Source organism: Cystoisospora suis, assembly GCF_002600585.1.
Source record: "Cystoisospora suis strain Wien I chromosome Unknown contig_2116, whole genome shotgun sequence".
Taxonomy (NCBI): domain Eukaryota; phylum Apicomplexa; class Conoidasida; order Eucoccidiorida; family Sarcocystidae; genus Cystoisospora; species Cystoisospora suis.
In genome coordinates, this window is record NW_027154915.1 from 60346 (window position 1) to 79220 (window position 18875).

The window sequence follows — 18875 nt, forward strand, 5'->3', positions numbered from 1 at the left end:
GTAGGGCATCCCGGCGGGCGAGGTGGCGCCCTGATGTCCTGCTGAGGACAGGCTTACGCACGCGGCAGCAACGCCGTTGCTTATATACACAACCTCGCGTGGAGTTGCTTGCTTCTCAGGCGACGCCTCAAATGAGAAACATATCGCAAGCAAGAGAAGAAAGCGGCGAACCGCTCTGTGACGTCACGCGTGCAGTTCTCCAACAGCCTTCTTCTAGCTCACGCCTGTGGCACCGGGAGTGTCTTCTACGGGTTTCCTGCCTCCGCTGGGATGAAGTAGCCGACGAGACAACAATAGTGCATGCAGCCCCGGCGACGGCTCTGGGCGGGCCATGATGAGATCTGCACACCATGGACGTCTTGCATCCTTGCTAAAGACGGCCCAGCGTCCATAAGATGAGATTCATGCCCTTCTCGTTATCCGCGTTTTTACCACATACCAAGAAAGTGAAACGGTTACAACATCCGCTAATCGATCTAGTAAAAGAAGTAAAAAAGGTTAGGGTCGCATGCGTTTCGGCCTAAACAATTAGCGGCGTCCGGCTGTTCGTCCAGGGTATTCCTGTCTTGAACGATGTTTAGTCATGTTTGTTCGCTTGCTGCAAGCATTTCTCCTTTGCATTCGGTCGGCGGAAGCCTATCTCTCTTGCTTTGTCACCTTCATGGCCCAACACTGCCTGAGACGTGTCCCTCCACTGTCTCCGTCGGCCGTTCTAGTTCTTCGTAGGACTTGCAGTCAGAAGTCCCGACTGTGTTTTCTCCTTGGAGTGGAATTTCTTGGTGTCCTAGAGGCCAGAATTCCAATTGTTTTCCGTCTCCTGAGCAACAGAAGCACGCTGCTGGAAGCATCGTATCTCGAGAAGTCTCTCCGTGAAGTTCTCTTTTATTGATTGGCAGTACCCCCCTACCCGGGGAAAAACTGTCCTCAGTGTACGCGGAAGAACGCGTTGGTACCCCCGAAGAACAACCTGAAGGCGGTTTCAGACACTCAGGAGTCTGCTCCCCTATCAAAGACGCTTTTTTTTTCTCGTCTGCTCCCGCTTCTCAGACCTGTGCGCCGCGTCAGCTTTTCGAGCGCACGGACTCCGTCCGGTGTCCTAGATGCAGTCCACTACCCCCGTTTATGTATAGTTCTTTTACCTGAGGACATCTCGCTGTCCCTGCGGTAATCCTTTCCCCAACTTCTATGAGTGCGCCTGCTGCGATTTCTCAATCGTCCTCCTGCGACAGGCGCATTCCTATGGGAAGTTGGTCAGCGAGGTGGTATTATTGGGTTCGTTTCTACTTCTCTCCTGTCAGCAGCAAGTCCGCGTACCTCTGCCCGATGAGTGAATTGCCTCAGCACGTTATTTATCTCTCTGGCATGCTTCGTGTCCCAGGCGGGTCGTTGCTCGGCGTTGTACTTGTCGTTCCACGCCTGGCTACTGCACCGTCGAGTATGCAGTTAGTCAAATCTTTGTCAGGACCCGCCCCCAGCTCATGCCTAAGACAACTGTAGCCTCTGCTATATATATTTTCCGTTTTCTACTTCCTTCGTCGTAACCTCAGGTTTTCCTGCCATGTTACGGTTGCTTGACGGGGTTCTTTCGTCCCAGCAGTTACGACTGCGCACCCGACGAAGAGAAAACTCGTCGCTTGCTTGCTTGCGGAAGCCTCATTTGCCCCCCTTCCCTAGTCCTCTGGTTGTTTCAGGAAGAATCCGCCTGCCTGCCATTATCTCAAAACGACATGCGAATACGTCATGTACAGGTTTCTTTACCCAAGTAGAACCTCAATTGTAAGTAGCGCCTTCTTTCTTTCCCGCCTTTTTCTTCTCTTTGTCGGAGAAAATCTCACAAGTGCTCTCTCTCTCTTTTTACGAGGGCCCTCCGGTGGATATCGCTCTTCTTAATTTTGGCGTTTCCCTCTTCCATTCTCACAATAACGTCAGACAGGCTCATATCTTCAACGGTACCCGTCCGCCAGCTTTTTGGCAGTTACTACGTCCGTCAGTTTTTGCTTCCGAGTCCGTGTCAATGCATGAATCTTTCTTACATTTTGATGTTGTTCGCCAGCTAGCCTTATTCAGAAAGTGCTGGGAGGAAGATTGGTGTTTGAAGGCGGGAAATTATGAAAGGTTTCGCTTTTACAAGGGCCACATGCTGTCGGCACTGGCACCTCAGTCTCGTCTCTGGCTCAGCCTTTCCTGCCGTTTCACGAGTAGGCTTTCATGATCTTCACTTCTAAGTAAGGGTGGGGGCCCTGAAACGTCTTCTTCCTATGGCTAGAAACATACGGAGAAAGGGATAACAGGGTGAAGTTTCCATTCAGACGTTGAGCTACAGAGGGAGTCTTGAACTGCATCCGAATCGGATGCCTGGGGAGGTGGACAGAATAGAAGCCCAGGGGTTCTTTCTCTCTGCTACAGTCAGCAGGAGAGAGAGTGACGGAGGAAGGCGGAGAGGGAGGGACCGCATATACCAAGTATCCCATGTGATTTGGGAAAACGAGGAGAGATGCGCCGACATCGTAAGTAGTCATCATGTCTAACGGAAGTTTGGCGACAGAGAGGAACCCCCGGAGTACTGTGGAAGAGAATCAACATGTTTGCATCTCTCCTTCTGTCGCGGTTGAATGCCGCGCTATCTTCAGTTTTCGAAGAGATCGAGAGAGGCCAATTGCATGTCTCCATGCTGGCAGGCGAGGTGCGTTTGGAGAACTTAAGACTGAAGAAGAATGTTATTTCTCCTTTCTCTCTCCCTCTTGAGGTGTCTTATGGATGCATCAGATCCATCCGTCTCAAGGTACGTTTCCTCGATTCAAAGCTGCTCCGTCGTCTCCATGCATCGTCTGATACTTACTTAGCCTTCCAGTACTGAGGACGTTGGCTCCATAACAACCGCAACACGGCTGTGCTATGCTTGATATTGCGGGGAAGGCTGGTACAGACGTCGTCTTATCAAGAAGTGAGGAGAGGAGGAGACATTCTGCCTGGGGTTGGGAAACAGGAGAAACCTTGCCTGTTTATGGCAAACCAGCTCCCATTACAGATATCCAACTATATATATGTGTATGCACGAGCTCTGTCGTTCGGCATCGATCCTAGCTGAGACTCAGGCGATACCTCGAAGAGACTCGTACCACTTCTCTTTTGCTCTACTCAAGCCATCTTGGTTGTTTTTGCACTACTAGCAGCTTCCATCTTAGCCACATAGAGTAAAGAGCTGCATGCTAGGTTCACAGGTGAATAACCTCCAAATCTTTGAGCAGATTGACGTTGTTGCGAGGACAGATGGAAGTCTGCTGGAGCGAACCGCAAGCGGGAAGGCACTCTCGGCGGTTGTGTCGCCATTGCTCAGAAGCGCCTTGTCGGCTCCGGGGTTCGCTGTCTATCTCAGCTCAACCTTCTGCGCATTCTCTCTCGGCCGATCACCATCGAAGCACAAGACGTGATCGCAGTCGTCACAACACTGCCGGCCAGCGAATGGACCGTTGAAACTGAGGAGGCAAACTGGAGGGACAATAAGAGACTGATGCTTCTTTCCGATGAATGGCTTACATTTCTGCGTCAAGAAGAGCTTGGTGGAATGTCTTTTGTCAGTCGTTTCCTTTCTACCATTCTTCGGCGCATCGAGGTATGTTCTGTTGATAAGTGCGTCCGTAGTTGGTCGAATTATAGTTTCACCTGCCAGCTCAGGGTGCTAGGCAGGGGAAGAAGTGGAGAAGAAGAAGTTGATGGAGAGGTTTCTTGGTGTCCGCCTCTCGATAAGACCTGTCTCAGATACCTCTTTGGTTCGCCTTCCGCGTTAGGGGGGACAGTAGAGAGTACACAGTCAAAGTGGATTGGACTCGCAATCCATCTTGCAGTCGTAGCCTCTCTACTCGTGGTTTTGCTCAAGTGACTTCCCCCTCGATGCTGTTAATGCGATTCTGAGTTGAAGGTAGGCGCCACTTCACATAAGAAAGATCTCATGGGAAGTTTAGCGGCAACATTCTTTGCTCGGTGCTGATGAGGTGCACAAGCACAGAGCAATGGTCTCGTCTGGCTGTGGTGTACAAACGCGTGCTAGAGTACTAATTGCCTGGGTGGGGTAACCCGTCGTAGCCACAAACGCCCGCGAGACGGTGACTTGATTCGCGAGCGGGGTATGTACAGAAGCGACATTTCAGATGACCTTCTTGACGCTTGGTATGTCTGGATCCCTGTTACCAGGTGTCGGCGTCTTGTGTGGAGTTGCGTTTGGAAGAGGCGGAAATTCGTCATGATGGGAAAGCCTTCGCCTTTGGATGGAGGGCTGAGTACATATGCACAGGTCAATGTGAAGACGACAGCGTTGGAGATGAAGGAGGCGTACAGCCATCCTCGTCGCGTTGTGGGCCGCGTTCTCCCAGCAGCAAACCTTCCGCTGACGTTGCAGCTTCAGCGCTTGCTTCCCAAGTCGGAGCAGACTGCTTGTCGACTTCAGGCGTTAATGCAGTTTCAGGAGAAACTGCCTCTTCGAGTCAGTGTCCGGAACGCTCCAGCCCCTTCACTGTCATGGGCGGGGATGGGAGCAGGGGTATTTGTTTAGATGGAGAGTCTTCGCTGCTTTCCTCAGTCGGCGGAGAAGCTGAAGATGTTGATATGCGTGTTTCGAGCTCTCCAACTGCCAACACTGACCTTTCACCGACTCTCACAACGAGTAACCTAAGAACACCTGCTTCTCGTCATACAACAAACGCGACTTCGGCTAACGGGGAAGATTGGAACAGAGAAAGGGAAAGAGCTGTCGGGGCAGTACCTTTCGGGTCTGCTGCAAGACGACCACAACGACTACTACGCACTGGCGACTCAGAGAGGACAGACCACTGCGCGGCGCCAAGGGACCGTTCAGAACCAGATGCTGTGTCTCCTTCATTATGGAGTCAGTGGCGCCGCAAGTTTCTTTCCACGCCACGGGAGGGGTGCAACGGGAATTCTCTTCGCCCGACTGCCCGAAGGCCCAGCCACGAGACACTCCACCATTTCCCCGGCAGGAATCAGTCAGGAGAACCTACAGCAGGTAACGCCTCAGTAGGGCCTGGACCTGCGATATGGTGTGACGTACCACCTAGACCGTCGTTTTTACCTCCCTTAGATAAGTCAACTAACGATGTATACCCTGGATCGCAGGGGCCATTCACGGACTCTGGGACAATGACCACGGGGACAAGAAGGCGGGATCCACCAAGAGCTCCCCCGTGGCTTCACTCTCCGAAGCCTGGGGAGGTGGAACACTCAGTGTCTCCGTCAGATCTCGCGGGCGGGAGGTCGGTTCGTACAAGCCGTGAGGCAGACAGAACGGCTCGTGGTAACAACAGGTCGTCACCAGATGGAGTTTATTGCAAGAGAGTCGAGTTCATCAATGCGGGTATCTATTTGGATCAGCTCACGTCTCAAGGCCCTCTGGCACCATGGCTACCACAGCCTGCTTCCTATCGACGTGCACTCCTTCACGAGCGATCGATAGACGGGCATGGGGCACGGTCTAGGCTTTCCCCGCATCGGCGAGTTGTTTCTTCTGGTGTAGTGCAGTGCACTGCTGGAGATCAGTCGTTGCCTTCTGCGGAACCCGATTCTGAAGAAGGTGCTTCAGGATTCCCTGGAAATAGACAGTCAGCTTCCGAAGAACGCGGTCTCCGACAGAGACAGAGTGAAGACAGTGCAACAGGGACTAGGACTGTCACGGACAGCAGACCAGTATTTTCGGCTCGAAGAAGCCAAGGTCGGTCAAGGTTCCATTCAGTTCTTCCTTCGGGCATCTCGACGTCGTGGCATTCATCTGCCCGGAGTCTTGCAGGGAAACCGTCAGGACGCCTGGCTGGATTTCCGAGGCGAGCGGAGCGGGTTCGGCGACGCTGGGAGAGCCAGCACGCGCAATGTAGTTCACAGGCAACATGGCCCCCGCAACATCTGGAGAGTCTCTTCTCGGATGACGGCGGGTCTAGTCCCTTGACGCCAGAGCAACGACCTAGCGGAGCACCGCAAGAGAGCTTCGATGTCGGAGAACGTACTCCGTTTCTCCCTGACCACGCAGCTGGAGATCGTGCGAACAGTGCAAGCGATGTAGGTGGGAATGACGTGACCACCCAACAGGTGGCCGCCTCGCCGAGCCGCCGTTCGCTCACGCGTGACACCCGAGTAACATCAGAGACGATAGCAGAGGAAGCAACCTATGAAACGGCTCTAAGGACTCTAGCTGCCGAAGTGCCCGGCTGGGGCCGGGAGTATAGTGCCGCGTTGACAGTTAAATCCTTGTACGACTTGATACCGCTTGATGAACTTCTTGCGAAGGCGCAGGCAAGCGCCCCGCACCACTCATACATATACCAGCCGGGGCGCATCGAGCTGCGGCTCCGTGTTGTTCAAACTCCTCAGAATGGTGGAAGGGGCGGTAACACACTGTTGTACGACAGAGTGTTTCTAAGACCCCTACAAAATAGAGTCAACGTCTCATCCGTTTCTTCTTGGAATGTGGTTTCCTCGGCTTCCCCCGAGGAAGGCGCTCGAGGAACATCTGGTCTTTCTCCCCGCAGTTCACTTTCAACCGGCATATCAGTGGAAGGTCATAACAGCTTACCCCGTGATGACGGAGGTATGCAACGTCGGAGGCCACTGCATGTTGAATGGTATTCTGCTTCATCAGATTCGCATCCTGCCCGCTTCAAGGGTGGTACGTCCGCCAGCCGAATGACTGGTGACGTCGGGGCTTCCTCGTTCACTATCCGCAGCAATGAATCAACGTCTCTTGCACGGCAGATGCTTCTCACAGACGGTATGGATGCACAAACAGTTCTAGGAGGCTCGGTAGGACTGTTCGCTTCCGCAGCCATGGAGACCCACGGACGTTCATGCGGCTGTGCTGAGGAAGGGGAGGACACGTTGTCTGCGTCCTTTTCGAGCCTTGAGTATGGCCATACAAATCCTGACGACGATTTCCTTAGATCACCACAAACCACTCTAAAAGGACAGGAGGTGATACAGAGCAGTGCATCGAGTTCTAGATCCCATCAAGCTAGCGGGGAGAACGGGGCTCAGGTGATTCAAGAAAGAGAATGGAGAGAAAAGGAAAGCATAAAGAGCGGAGTTTCAGGGGCGGATAGACGGGCGTCAGTTGGCGGGAGGGAAAAGACCACGCGAGGATGGGTGCATGCGAATAGCGAAAGATGTGTACAGACCGAGAAGAAGGTGTATGTGGATGAGGTGGATGAATCACTTCCGTCTGTGACATTATCCTTTTTCTTCCCTTCATGCACAGTGACTCTACGGAAAGATCAGCTGACCTCCATTTTCCAGTGGGTTCAATACAACATCTTCCTCTACTCCGACCTTGTATGTGGCGTCACCGCGGAGCATACGTAAGTCCTTCAATCTCTCTTTATGGGCTAGGCTGCGGGAAGCTCAATGTTCTGCTGGACGTCTTTCAGCAACAACTTGGTATAGGTACAGAGAGAAGCATGTCTTGCAGAAATATGCACGTGATGCAGTACGGCAGAGCGTGCTTGATGCGCTATGCCGCGCCTGCCTCGTCTTCACAACGTGGGATTCGTAGGTAAACTTGCTCACGTGAAAGGAAACATTTGTGGGGTTCTTACTTTCTTTCTGGAAAAGCAGGTAGGAGTAGATTACACGAGGGGTGACGCCATAGATATCGCTGCGTGATTTCACCTCGGGCCAACGACAGACTGGGGTTCTCTCTCTCTTCTTAGAGAATAACGATTGCCTCGGGGAGCCGGCAGTCTCAAAGACCCCGGGACTGTGGTGGAATCTCAAGACAGGAGACGGGAAAGGACAGTAGGGCGAAACAGACGGTGGGCCCTGGTTCTTCTGGACAGGCGTTTCACATGCCTGGGGACATCACCATTTATGTAACATAACGTAACTCGTTCCCCTGACGACCTCATCAGTTATCGAGTGGCCTCACTGGTACACCGCGCTGAGGCTAGTACTTCCTGTTCTTCAAACAGGAAGGTTCTCCGGTTGGTGTGATAGTCTCATCCCATTTCATATATACACAAAGTAGTCAGATCGTGCGGCACTCGTGATCGAGCCGGACGGATAGCTGGGACATATACAGGTTCTTGTGAGCGTTGCGTCCGCGCGTGCGAATGGACATTTTTTACTACTTCTTGTCCGGTGAGGCGTTTTTGTTTCAGGAAGAGAAAGGCATCGCCAAAGGAACAAGAGGCCTACATTGCTGCTTGGCGACGTCGTCTACTATTGAAGTCAGGTGGCCTCCCGGTGTTGAGGTCTTTTTCACGGACACCGATGTCCCGTTGTTCCTCTCCTGGCTCGCCTTCCTGTCGGCGCTTTGTAAGACTCCATGAGACATCTTCGCCTTCTCAGTGTGGATCCTTACGAACAGGTCGTGGAGGTACCGTCTGTCCTACGTGTACCGCAGCGAGCCAGAACGCAGCCACACGCGCAGCAGGCGCACGGAGGGATGCCTGCACAATTGAGACCTTTGAAGCAAAGTATTGTGTTGAAGATATTATGGCTCTACGTCAGGTTGCTCTCCGCTCGCTCAAAGAAGCAGGCGGGCGACAAAGACGGCGACTGGAAGGTGGGTGGGGCGCCTTAGCTTGGGAAGCACTCCACAGTGGAGACCCACCCCTTATAAGCCTCAGTGAAGGCGAGGACGCAAGTTTTGCATGCGGTCATCTCGGGGGAGAGGAGGAGGACAGTATAGCTGGACTGGAATGTGTATCTGGTGCAAGTCAGCGATCGACTTCGATATCCAGTCGACATTCGGCTCCTGTAGATGTGGTGCTTTTAGATGGAAGGACGCGTGGATCTGTTGGTGAGATCCGTGAAGGGACGTGCGATGGGTGTAGATCGCATGAAGGAGGGACACAGAAGCAGGTTTTATCTTTCCAGGAAGATGCAGTCGATGGCGGGGGGGTCGTAGGCTCCTCTTCGTCGGCTTGCAGAATGGACGCGTCTCGGGAGACAGCTGTTGGCGAGGAAAGTGAATTTCGTGAGGAAAGACGGGAACAGGGGGCTGCTTGTTCTTTGTTGCTTTTTGGAAGGCAAATCAACGAAGATTGTGAGACACACGCGGCACACACAGAGCCGCCGCTGTCCCTCACAGCAGGAGAACGAGTCTTAGAGACAGATGGAGGCCGACGGTTTGTTGTAACAAGTGCTGATGGAGAGGAAACGATTTTTGAACGCAGCGCCGGTTGTGGCTTCTTTTTCATTGGTGGTGCAAGACACGTCTCTCCTCCAAGCTCCGATAGAGGTGGGATAGACACTCAAGATGTTATCCAGACTGTCCCCAACAGCACTAATCATCTTCCTCTTCTTCCTCATGAATTTCCACAGACGCAGTGCGGTCCAGAAACGGAAACGAGGAGCGGGCGACACCACCTCTCATGTGTTACGTCTCTTTCATCTGTGGTGCCACCAGGAGGTTTCTCTCTCTCTCCTCGTATCTTGTCAGAAGAAGGCGGAGGTCCTGGGCAAGAGCCATCGTGTGGCGACTCTTGTAGACCCGGGGCTCCACTAGCAGATGATACAAACAACCGTCATCTTCTTGATGGCCGAGTCCTAGGGTTTCTTGGTCTAGAGAGAATCGAAGATTTCAATGCTGTAGAAGGAGTGACTGCCCCGCCTTCGTTCATAGGATTGGGTGGAGCTGATCCTTCAGGTGGTCTAGAGGAAGAAGAGGAATGGGATGAAGAAGTGGTTCGAGATGAAGTCCTGAGAAACATTGAGCTTCTGAATCCTAAGAGATTTACCAAGAACTTCTTGTTGACTTTTGTTTTCCAGGGAGTACAGTTGCGTTTATGGAGCCCGGTCTCTCCAGAAGCGAACGGTGTTAGTCAGACGGCAGGAGGCAAGCATGCTGTTGAAGGGGAGTCATGTGAAGTATGCCAAGGCTCTTGGCCGCGAAGCGGAAGAGAAGCGTGGGAGTCTTGGGGTCGCGTTTGGAGACAGGTGGCGTGGAATCATATGGCGGGGGCAGACGAGAAATCGAAGGGATCGCACCAGGAGAGGAAGCACCAAGAGGAGACAGGGTGCTTGCTTGTTGCTGCAGATGAGCTGTACATGCACCGGCTGTAAGTGAGAGAGAGGTCAGAGTGCTCACTTCGCTCCGCCTCCGGCAGATGTGAAAGCGTCAGTGCGCCGTAACTGCTTAGATATCCTGTTTCCGCGTACCTATGGGTCAGGTGCTTCAGGATATTGAATGGGCTCCCGGCACACAGCTGGATAGAAAAGAACCAGAAGAACTGGTTGTGTTTAGAGTAGGCAACCGACCACTGTCAGTGGAGGAAGTGAAGAGTTCGACCACTGTGAGAGGTGATGGTACTCACTCATTACTTAGCGTATGAGAAGGGTGTAAGCACTCACGTGTGTTGTCGGAGTTGCGAGTTTAGGGTTAGGGTTTAGTTGCGAACAGCTCAGGTGGGGAGATGGGAGGGGATACATGAGCACTTCCTGCGAATACATACAGGGGGACACACCGCCGGACTTCCACTTTGATTGCAAAGCCCGCCTAACTCCCGGAAGGAAGAGATTGTTGTTTAAGTTAAGGGTACCTTCGTTGACCATCAAAGGCATCATCTGGTCCCAGACTTAGGCTCGCGGAGTATGATAGAGTTCCGAATCTCGTGCCGCTGCGTGAGAGCCAGAGACGCCTTGGACTCGCGTTTGCCGAGGGGGTGGTCGGTAAGCTCATCCCATGTTGAAACATTCAATGCTTGCTTGCTTGCTCGCTTGGCTATGGTGCCGGTCATTAGTATTTGAGTCTGTTTTGTCTAAAGCCGTACGCATCTCATCGAATTCGGTCGTACTTTGCCTCGTCCGTGCAGCCTTCTGTTCGGTACACTCGAGGTGCTGTGACGTTTTTTAGGAATTACGCAGACGGCCGCAGTTCAAGCGCTGTGTACTGCCAAAGCCTGTCGGTCCGGGATTACCTTACTTCCTCTGCGGCCACTCCCTTTTCGCACGTTGTCCGATCTTATCCTCCTCTCCCTCCAGGGTCTCCAAGCCGATGTTCGTGGACTTCTTCTCCAGTCCTTTCCTGTGACCCGACACCTGGCTCGAGAGACTCTGCCTGGCTACCGAGTTATCGTGATTTCTCGGATGTGCCTCAAGAGAAGTCAGACATGTTGCGAAGTGCACGCCCGGCATTCGCTGAGGGGCATGTCTCACAACGACCTCATCAGGCGGCGTCACTTGGTGCTCGTACTTCACTCTCTAGCGCAACCGGGTCTATTGCGATAGGACCAAACTTGGGTCAGTCTCCATTGCAGGGTCGAGGCCGGCTTCAGCCGACGATAACAGTTGAACAAAGGGCAGGATCTTATCCCCGTGGTGGCGTCTCTGCTGTTGGACGGAGTAGTGGCTCTACGGGGTCTCGACCGTCACCGCCGTTTACAGATTCAGGGGGATATCTCGATCCTAGCAAACAAGTCAGTGATGCCTCCGTTTCTACGTCTGCCGAAAGCCTTCTACCCCAGTCCGGTGCTTCTTCCTTTCCAGTAGGACCTGGAATGGCTGATAGAAAAGGCCACTCATTGGATTCTGTACCATCTCCGTCATGCTTACGATCTGAGGACGAAGGGGCTTGTCGAAGGGCATCGATTTTCTTCGAAAAAGCCGAGATGTTTGAAGATTCTGGTCAGGATATAAGGCTCAAGCCCGGAGCTATTCCACAACAGGGATCTGCGAGCGAAGGAGGTACAATGCATACGGAGAGAGGTTTCAACACACCATGCCCAACCTCTTCTTCTTCTTCCCCGCCGTATATCTGGTTGCGTGCGGACCAGGTATACCGCCGAGTACCAGGCCACCCAGATTTGGGTTTGTACGGTGAAATCGTGGGATCGATACTGGTCACACTGTCTCCAACATCGATGCATCGCGCGCTAGTGGCTTTTTCTGAAGCGTTAGAGCCGATTGAGAGAACCTATGTCATGGCACGAGCAGAGCAAAGAGTTCGCCTTGCCATTAAGCAGAGTACAGAGTTGATGGCTGAACTTGCAGTTGGAGAGCTAGGCAATCAGCATTGGAGTGCAGATGTTTGTGTCGCAGTCCGGAGTCCCTTAAGCGTGCTCATTCCTCTTGGTCGTATACGCACCGATACTCTGCCGGGCGCGAAAGAGGGGTGTGAGGGTGCCTTGAAGAAGACACAGTCGGAAAGAAGAGTGGCGGACGTGCGTGGGGGTGTAGTCGGGACCTCAGGGCGATCAAGACCACGAAGAAAGAATAGGGACAATGAAGATCGCAGGCTTCCTCATGCTCGATCGCACTGTGACAATCGCGGATCATCAGAAGGTCGGGGTCGTACTTCAGAAACACGCCGGACTAGGCGACCAGGACAAAGCCGAACAACTTCACGTGCTACGGGTAACGAGCTGGACTCCGTCATCGGTTACGATGGTTTTCTTGGCAATCTCGGCATATGGGTATTTGATTCACAGATTCTGTTACCGGTGCCTGGTCAGTCCGAGGGAGGCAACGGAGAGCAGGAAGCAGAAGAAAGACGCCGGTGGAGTTCAGGGAGCACTTGTGTGTCGCAGCTGGCCGAGTCGGAAGAACGCACGTATTCGGACTCTCCTTCATCCTTCCGGGGGGCTCTGACCCAGCGGCAAGAGGAGGTCATCTCTGGGATGAACCGGAATGGCGGTGAAAGCAGAGGACTCACGGACAACACTGTACCCTTGTGGGAAGGAGTAGCTCATGCTGCCACCTCGCGGCACAGAAGTGGCAACTCGAAGTCTCCACTAGCAGCAGGCATGCCTAGTGGCCTTTCTGTGCCGCCCTATGATCGGTACGCAGTGCTTTGCAGCGGCATGAGCTTGAGCCGGGTCCATAGTTGTGCAGCCTTCCTATACCGCATTCACTCGTGCTGTTGTGATCGATGCCTGTTTCGTGCCTGCACTGCATGCCACTGCTCCTGTCGGGGGTCCGAGGCTGTGGGTGCCCCTGTGTCACTAGGAAGCGCATTCCGGCGTGATCATTCTCCGCAGAAGAAGGAGCATGGACGCAGGGCTTCAAGAATTGGCAACCGGGGTCTCTCGGGCAGCTCAATGGAGGTGTTGCCGGCGTCTCCAGGAAGCGTGTCTAGTCTTAGTTGTTCTTCCAGCGGCGAAAAAGACAGCGATAACCGCGGAGGTGAGACTCGTAGAGGCAGATTGCGAACTACGGGGGCAGGTGAATCGGCTTCTAAGCGCACATACCGAGGCGCGGATGGCCGCTATTTCAATGAAGACAAGCCGCTTGACCGGCTGACCGGTACTGACGCTCTCCGGAGAGAGAGGAGTGGTGGTCAAACGGCTGGCCAGACAGGAGCAAGCTCCCCTGCTTTTCACCGGACTGAAAGCAAATCAGCATTCTTCGATGCACGGGACCATAACAACCGAGGAGAGCTAGCTGTTTTTCTCCTGCACTACGCGTGTTTCCGGTTCTGCGGTGATGTGTGCCACTGGTCTGCACGGCTCGCTGAACAACGACGCCTACTGAAGCTGAGAGCTCTTTTCCAAGATGACAGCCCGAAGTGAGCTTCAAGTTACAAGGGAGGGAGAGGCCACAGTGTAGCTAGCTGCTCCTATATCAATTTCTGGATGGCGCAGACACATACTGGGTAAATACAAGTACCGCTCTTTATACGACACACCGCATACCTCGGGAGTTGTCGAGGGCTACCCGCCGTCGTTGCTTTGTTGCCAGGGCTGTTTCAGTGCACCCCTGTTCACTTTGCAATGGTGACAGGGTAGCTGCCCGTGGTGCTTCTTCATTCTTTCCTGACGTTCCGAGCGGAGATCTTACTCTGACGTGCGCTCATCCCTTGGGCGTCTGTTGTCTTTTTCTGTGTGTCTCGTGTATCCTCTCAGTCTGGCGCAGAAGCCGCCAGAGCCTTAGGGTTAGATACCGATGAAGAAGGGCAGCTAGCGCCATGCTAAACTATTTCAGCACTTTCGCTGAAGAGTTTCGAAACTGAGTTCACACTCCCGATGCCGATCTCTTCCTGTGTCGTCACTCCTTGTTTTCACAGCGGTCTGTTTCTGGAGATTTCTAACACGGACATACGTGCTCTTCTGAGTCTGTCAAATTCCTTGATGGCTTTGATCGACACCCAGCCTCCTGCTCCCCCTCGGGCCGCGGCGGAGTCGACGGGTGCTGCCGGTGTCAGACTGTCTACACCTAAAGTCGAGGAGCAACGCGAAAGCGTCATGTTTCCTGAGACTATTCGATCGGACCTGCCGGTTGTCCTTCTCTCCAATCCTCACCCACCTCGGTCTATTTTCCCTTTCCTACCTCGGTCGCTGTCATCATCAGCCGCAGCCGGCTATACTTCTCACGTATACGATGAACCTGCGGGAAGATCGACAGACTGTCACCGACTGCTGAACTGCCACCAGACCTATCCTGAAGGTGAAGGCGGCCGTCTGGATCGCCTGCGCTCAGTGGACAAAGATATACAGGACTGCAGGGCTAAAGGAGTTCACGTGGCAAGCGGTTTGAGAAGTGTTAGTCAGGCACGCGATCAACTGGAGAAGAAAGTACCGATGGTTGTTTGTCCTAGTGCAGGTCAGGGGCAGAACTTACAGGTGTTAGCTCAGCGGGGGGGAGCATCGCTTGCGGGACACGATGACTGGACTGGTCACTCTCCTCTTGGAGGAGTTACAGGAGCTTTGCATCCCCGCCCATCCTGCGATATCCCTGCACAGAACATCTCTGCGCTAGACATGGCGCATGCCTCGACGCGTCCACATGATCTTCAATCGGAGCTTGAACGTTTTCTATGGTTCCCTGAGTCTTCAGCTCGCAATGATATATTGGTCTCAGGTGGCGGAGAACCCTCGGCTGCTGGCTCAAATATACAAGGAACCACAGGGCAACACAGTAGAATACCAGATTCATCTTCACTCTTAGAGCGAGTTGCCTTTCGGATTCATAATGCACTCCTCAAGAAGAAGCAAGCTGGAAAACGCCAAAGCCTGCGGAACCGGGCACGACAAGTGTTTGGTTCTTCAGTGCGCAGTGAGAGCGACGCGCGACACACTTCAGCCCAAGGGGAAGCGGGGACGTCAGCTGTCTGTGCGTCGCCCGTATGCTGTAGCGGGGAGAAATCAAAGTACTCTCTCTCTTGGCCTTGTGTGGTAGACGGAAAGAGTCGCCTTCGCACTTGTCGTTGGAGTTCTTCGCGAAGCATTCTTTACCCAAAGAAAAAGAGCGGCGCTAGCTGGGGGGACTGCCACCTCTCTCGGGGGACTGGAGAAGGAATGAAAAGGGACCTCACGCACTCATTACGTCGGAAGGCCAGGAGGTCTCTCAAGTGTACACGATATGGCCAAGACACCGCTCCGGCCTCCAGCAGTAGCGAGGCTGATGATGCCGACCCTGGTCCTGACTGCCAAGAACCTGTGATTGCCGCAGTGGTAGCTCGTCCTTCGCGTACGGGCAAGTCTTTTCATCGACAGGGCCCGCCGGCCTGGCAAACTAGTCCGCAACAAGAAAAGACAGAGGGTGGCTCTCCTTCTACGCTTGGACAGCCACGCTATCGGTCTTTACGACGGTCGGCGGCTTCTGCACCAGCTGTCAGGAGCGAGTCGCGTAGCGGTGTCTTTCCACGGCTACATGACATATGGGAAACGAGTGGGCAAGCAGATGCTGCGAGTGTAACCCCTCTGGGCACTTTCAACGGATTGGAAAACCGACGTGGTTCTACGCTAACAGAGCCTTATGAGGATCTGTGTGGTCAGAGCACATCAGGGTTCATGGAGTCGAGAGAGGCAGGACTACCGTCAAGGCGCGAGCTCCTGCGAATCAAAAGACGCAATAGAAAAGCAACGAGACCGCGCAGCGATTATCATTCGCGTAAGGAACGCACAGCGGTCTTGCGGGAGGACTGCCAGGGGGGAGCGGTCCTCTCATCGTCCTTCCCGCCTGTCGAAATGGGGGGGGACGGACGCCCGGGAACATCCGACGGAGACAGCCAACAATGGCTGACGCGCGGCGGGTCTGAGCAAGCTGATGAAGAGAACACAGAAGCTCAGGACTTTCTGAGAAAGGAAGAAGAGGCGCCACCGCAAGGGCTGGTGGCCGCGGAGGTCACTGTAGAGCTTTCGTGCTTAACATTGCTGATCTTCTGGAAACGCGAGGACGCAGTGCGCGAAAGCCGGCACTGCCGCAGACGTCAATCCCCCCCCCGAGATGCTGATGGACACGCTGTGTCCTCAGGTAAAGAACAGCACGACTGGCGATACCCTGCCGGTGGCGCAGAGGGTTCGTCATCATCTGTTTCGCATTCCGCTACACAGACAGGAGATGACGGGGCACAGCGTGATTCATCTACCGTTGCACAGGGCGGCGTCCCTGAGGGAGAGGAACAGGGAAACCGTTGGCGGCGAGAAGATGGGCTCGTACCTTTCAGCTTTTTCTGTGGTGGCATGTGTGCTCCCGTGAGTACGGATTCTTCTTCGGTGGAGACGTCTGACTTGGAAATGTGTCCAACGGCGCGTCGAAGCGGCAGGCCCTGTCTCGAGGACGTTCTCCTGAGTAACCCTTCCGAGACGACGTCTTCGAATGTCACGCATGGAGTAGCACCAGCCCCTGGTGAGGCCCTGCAATGCTGCATCTGTTGTGGAAAGGAAGCAGCTCGGATGGCGAGCAAGGGGGAGCGATTCGAGAAAGCAGCGTACTTGGAAACTGGGCGCCAGCTGTGTGTGGGCCTCGTATGTGTCGGAGTACGTGCAAGTGTTTTCACTGGAGTTAGTCATGCCACAAGCAGCTCTAGTGGTTGTACCTACCAATGCTCGTCGCATACATTTGCCCTGCTTGTTCCTCATCACGACCAGTTGAGGAGGCCAAAGGCTCAGGATAGCTGCAGAGTTGTCAGTAGGTGGGCGGGTCGTGAAAATTGCCGGCCTGCGAAGAACGATATCTCGTCCCTGCAAAAGGAAATGCTACTTCGTCCGGACCTAGGCGTTAGCTCGCGGAAGGCCGCGACAATGCAACAGTTGTTACCTGTTTCTGCTGACGTACTGAGTGGAGGGGATGCGTTCGAGAAAATTGGAAGAGACGATCGACCATCCTTTCAGGCTGAAGGCGTGTCACTGCATCAGCGCAAGACACTCGGAGGCGGAGACCCTGTAGGAGATAACTGGAGTGAGAAACTAGGAAATCATATAAAATCCTGGTCCGTCAGCGGCACCTTGGATGGCCGGCAGCCGCGAATCATAGCTCATGGGGCTGCTACTACGACTCCGTCCTCGGACAGATGTAGGCGCCGCCGTGGCAGACGCGTGGACCGGACAGACTGCTGTTATCCCTCTGTTCAGCTTAGTGAGGTGCCGAGCAAGGGCGATGAACCTGACGTGCTTGTAACAGTGAAAGACCTGATTTCAGTGAGCACAGCGTCTAGCTGGGAGCGAAGGAGAGCTTTGCGTGAATGCCGAAGGCAGTTACTGTCGGCCTCAGAGATTGGAATCACCTCCAATGGCAAACAAAGCTGCTGCCGACAGGAGGCCGTTTTGCTTTTGTGTGCTATCGGAAAGGAAACACAGGTCGACCCGACACTAGTTACTTGGTCTCCGAGGGCACCAGCTCTCTTTTCACCCTGGATCGCTTTGGCCCGTTCCGTCCCACCGGGTGTCCGGCTGAGCTACCGGCGACGCCCCGGGGTACAGCGAGCGGTTCTTCAAAGAGCACGGAGGAGTGAGCCAGATATGAGAATTCTTGGGGCCGGCTTGCCCTTCTCAGCTGGCTGGCTTCCAAGGTGCATGCCCCTTCCTCGCCTTGCGGCGCGTGTATCTTCGGTCTTCGATCCCCCTTCTTGGAATGAAGACCCCTCAGACGGAGACGTCCCCCGGAACGGAGAAGTGGAAAAGTTGGCAGATGAAGAAAGAGAAGAAGTCGAGACAGTTCACTTTCTCGTTGCTGTCTCACGGACTGCGATGAAAGCAACACTCTCCGACGCAGCTCATCAAGCAAGCATCAGCATTCCGGCTGCCGTGCAAGCCTGTACCTTCACAAGTTGCTTGGGCTTCTGCTCATGCAACAGCCAAGTTTACAAGAGAAGCGTCTTTCCTCCGCCTCTACCGCCTTCAGTTTTAGGCGCTGACAACATCATGCCAGTCCAAGGCGGGGGCGTAAGAACGTTGCATAATAACGGAGCGGTTGAAGTGAGGCCTCACTGCGATGGAACTGAAAGTCTGGCATTATCCGAGCACGATGATGAAGGCATCACTCGAAACGGCATGCACCTGGCCAAGCAGCTAGTTATCCTCGACCGTAGCTCAGGCTTGCGATGGGTAGCGAACCCAGACGAAATAGAGGCTGCGTTCGACAGCGACAGCGGGGCAGACGATAGGAACTCGCAGGTCTTGAAAAAAGGTTCTGAAGTATTCGATGATCCGACTAGAAATGGTGGAGAAGCTCAGGCGTACTCGCCTACATTGGGGTCACCTAAAGGGCGTAAAAACGGCAACCTTTGTTCGTCATCTGGGAAAGACCGTTACCGAGTAGAGAAGGTCGGATGTATGAGATCTGCCGGGCAGCCTGACATTGTATTCGGGGGGGATATCTGCTTTGACTCTCTCCGCCAGTCCCTGAAAGTTACGATCCAACCGTATCGATTGGTAATGGACTGGGAAGCAGCCGCTGACATTGCCGGTAAGGCTTGAGGGGAGCAAGCTTAACTAGCGCGGGTTCTGTGAAAGTCTTGTCTGCCCTCACGCGAACATCAGGGACGCACGAGGGTGGGTTCTGCGCTGGCTTCTCCAGATATTCTAAAAGTACTGTATATTTCGTGTGAGGTTATCTGATTCAGTACGCAAACACTCGCTTTCCTGATTTCAAACATATATGACCTCTCTTGAGTACGGTCCGCAGGCAAGCCAGGGGCAGTGCCCTGACGTCAGGGCACT

At 53.9% G+C, this 18875-nt stretch overlaps 3 protein-coding genes across 3 annotated transcripts; all 3 read left to right on the forward strand.

Moving 5' to 3' along the window:
* The first annotated feature begins 481 nt into the window (after positions 1-481).
* CSUI_004503 (uncharacterized protein) lies at positions 482-2751 on the forward strand. The gene has a single exon (XM_068064694.1). The coding sequence runs from the start codon at positions 1186-1188 to the stop codon at positions 1495-1497; it is 312 nt and encodes a 103-aa protein (XP_067923333.1). The 5' UTR covers positions 482-1185; the 3' UTR covers positions 1498-2751.
* A 519-nt stretch (positions 2752-3270) lies between these two features.
* On the forward strand, positions 3271-8712 carry CSUI_004504 (amine-terminal region of a tm vesicle-mediated sorter; the record flags this gene model as incomplete). The annotated part of the gene is made up of 4 exons (XM_068064695.1): positions 3271-3276; positions 3377-3613; positions 4192-7355; positions 8154-8712. Coding segments are annotated over 4 exons (3966 nt in total), but the record flags the coding sequence as incomplete, so codon positions are not given.
* Positions 8713-13091: 4379 nt separating this feature from the next.
* Positions 13092-18632, forward strand: CSUI_004505 (agap005082- related; the record flags this gene model as incomplete). The annotated part of the gene is made up of 2 exons (XM_068064696.1): positions 13092-13501; positions 14000-18632. Coding segments are annotated over 2 exons (5043 nt in total), but the record flags the coding sequence as incomplete, so codon positions are not given.
* Positions 18633-18875: the final 243 nt, after the last annotated feature.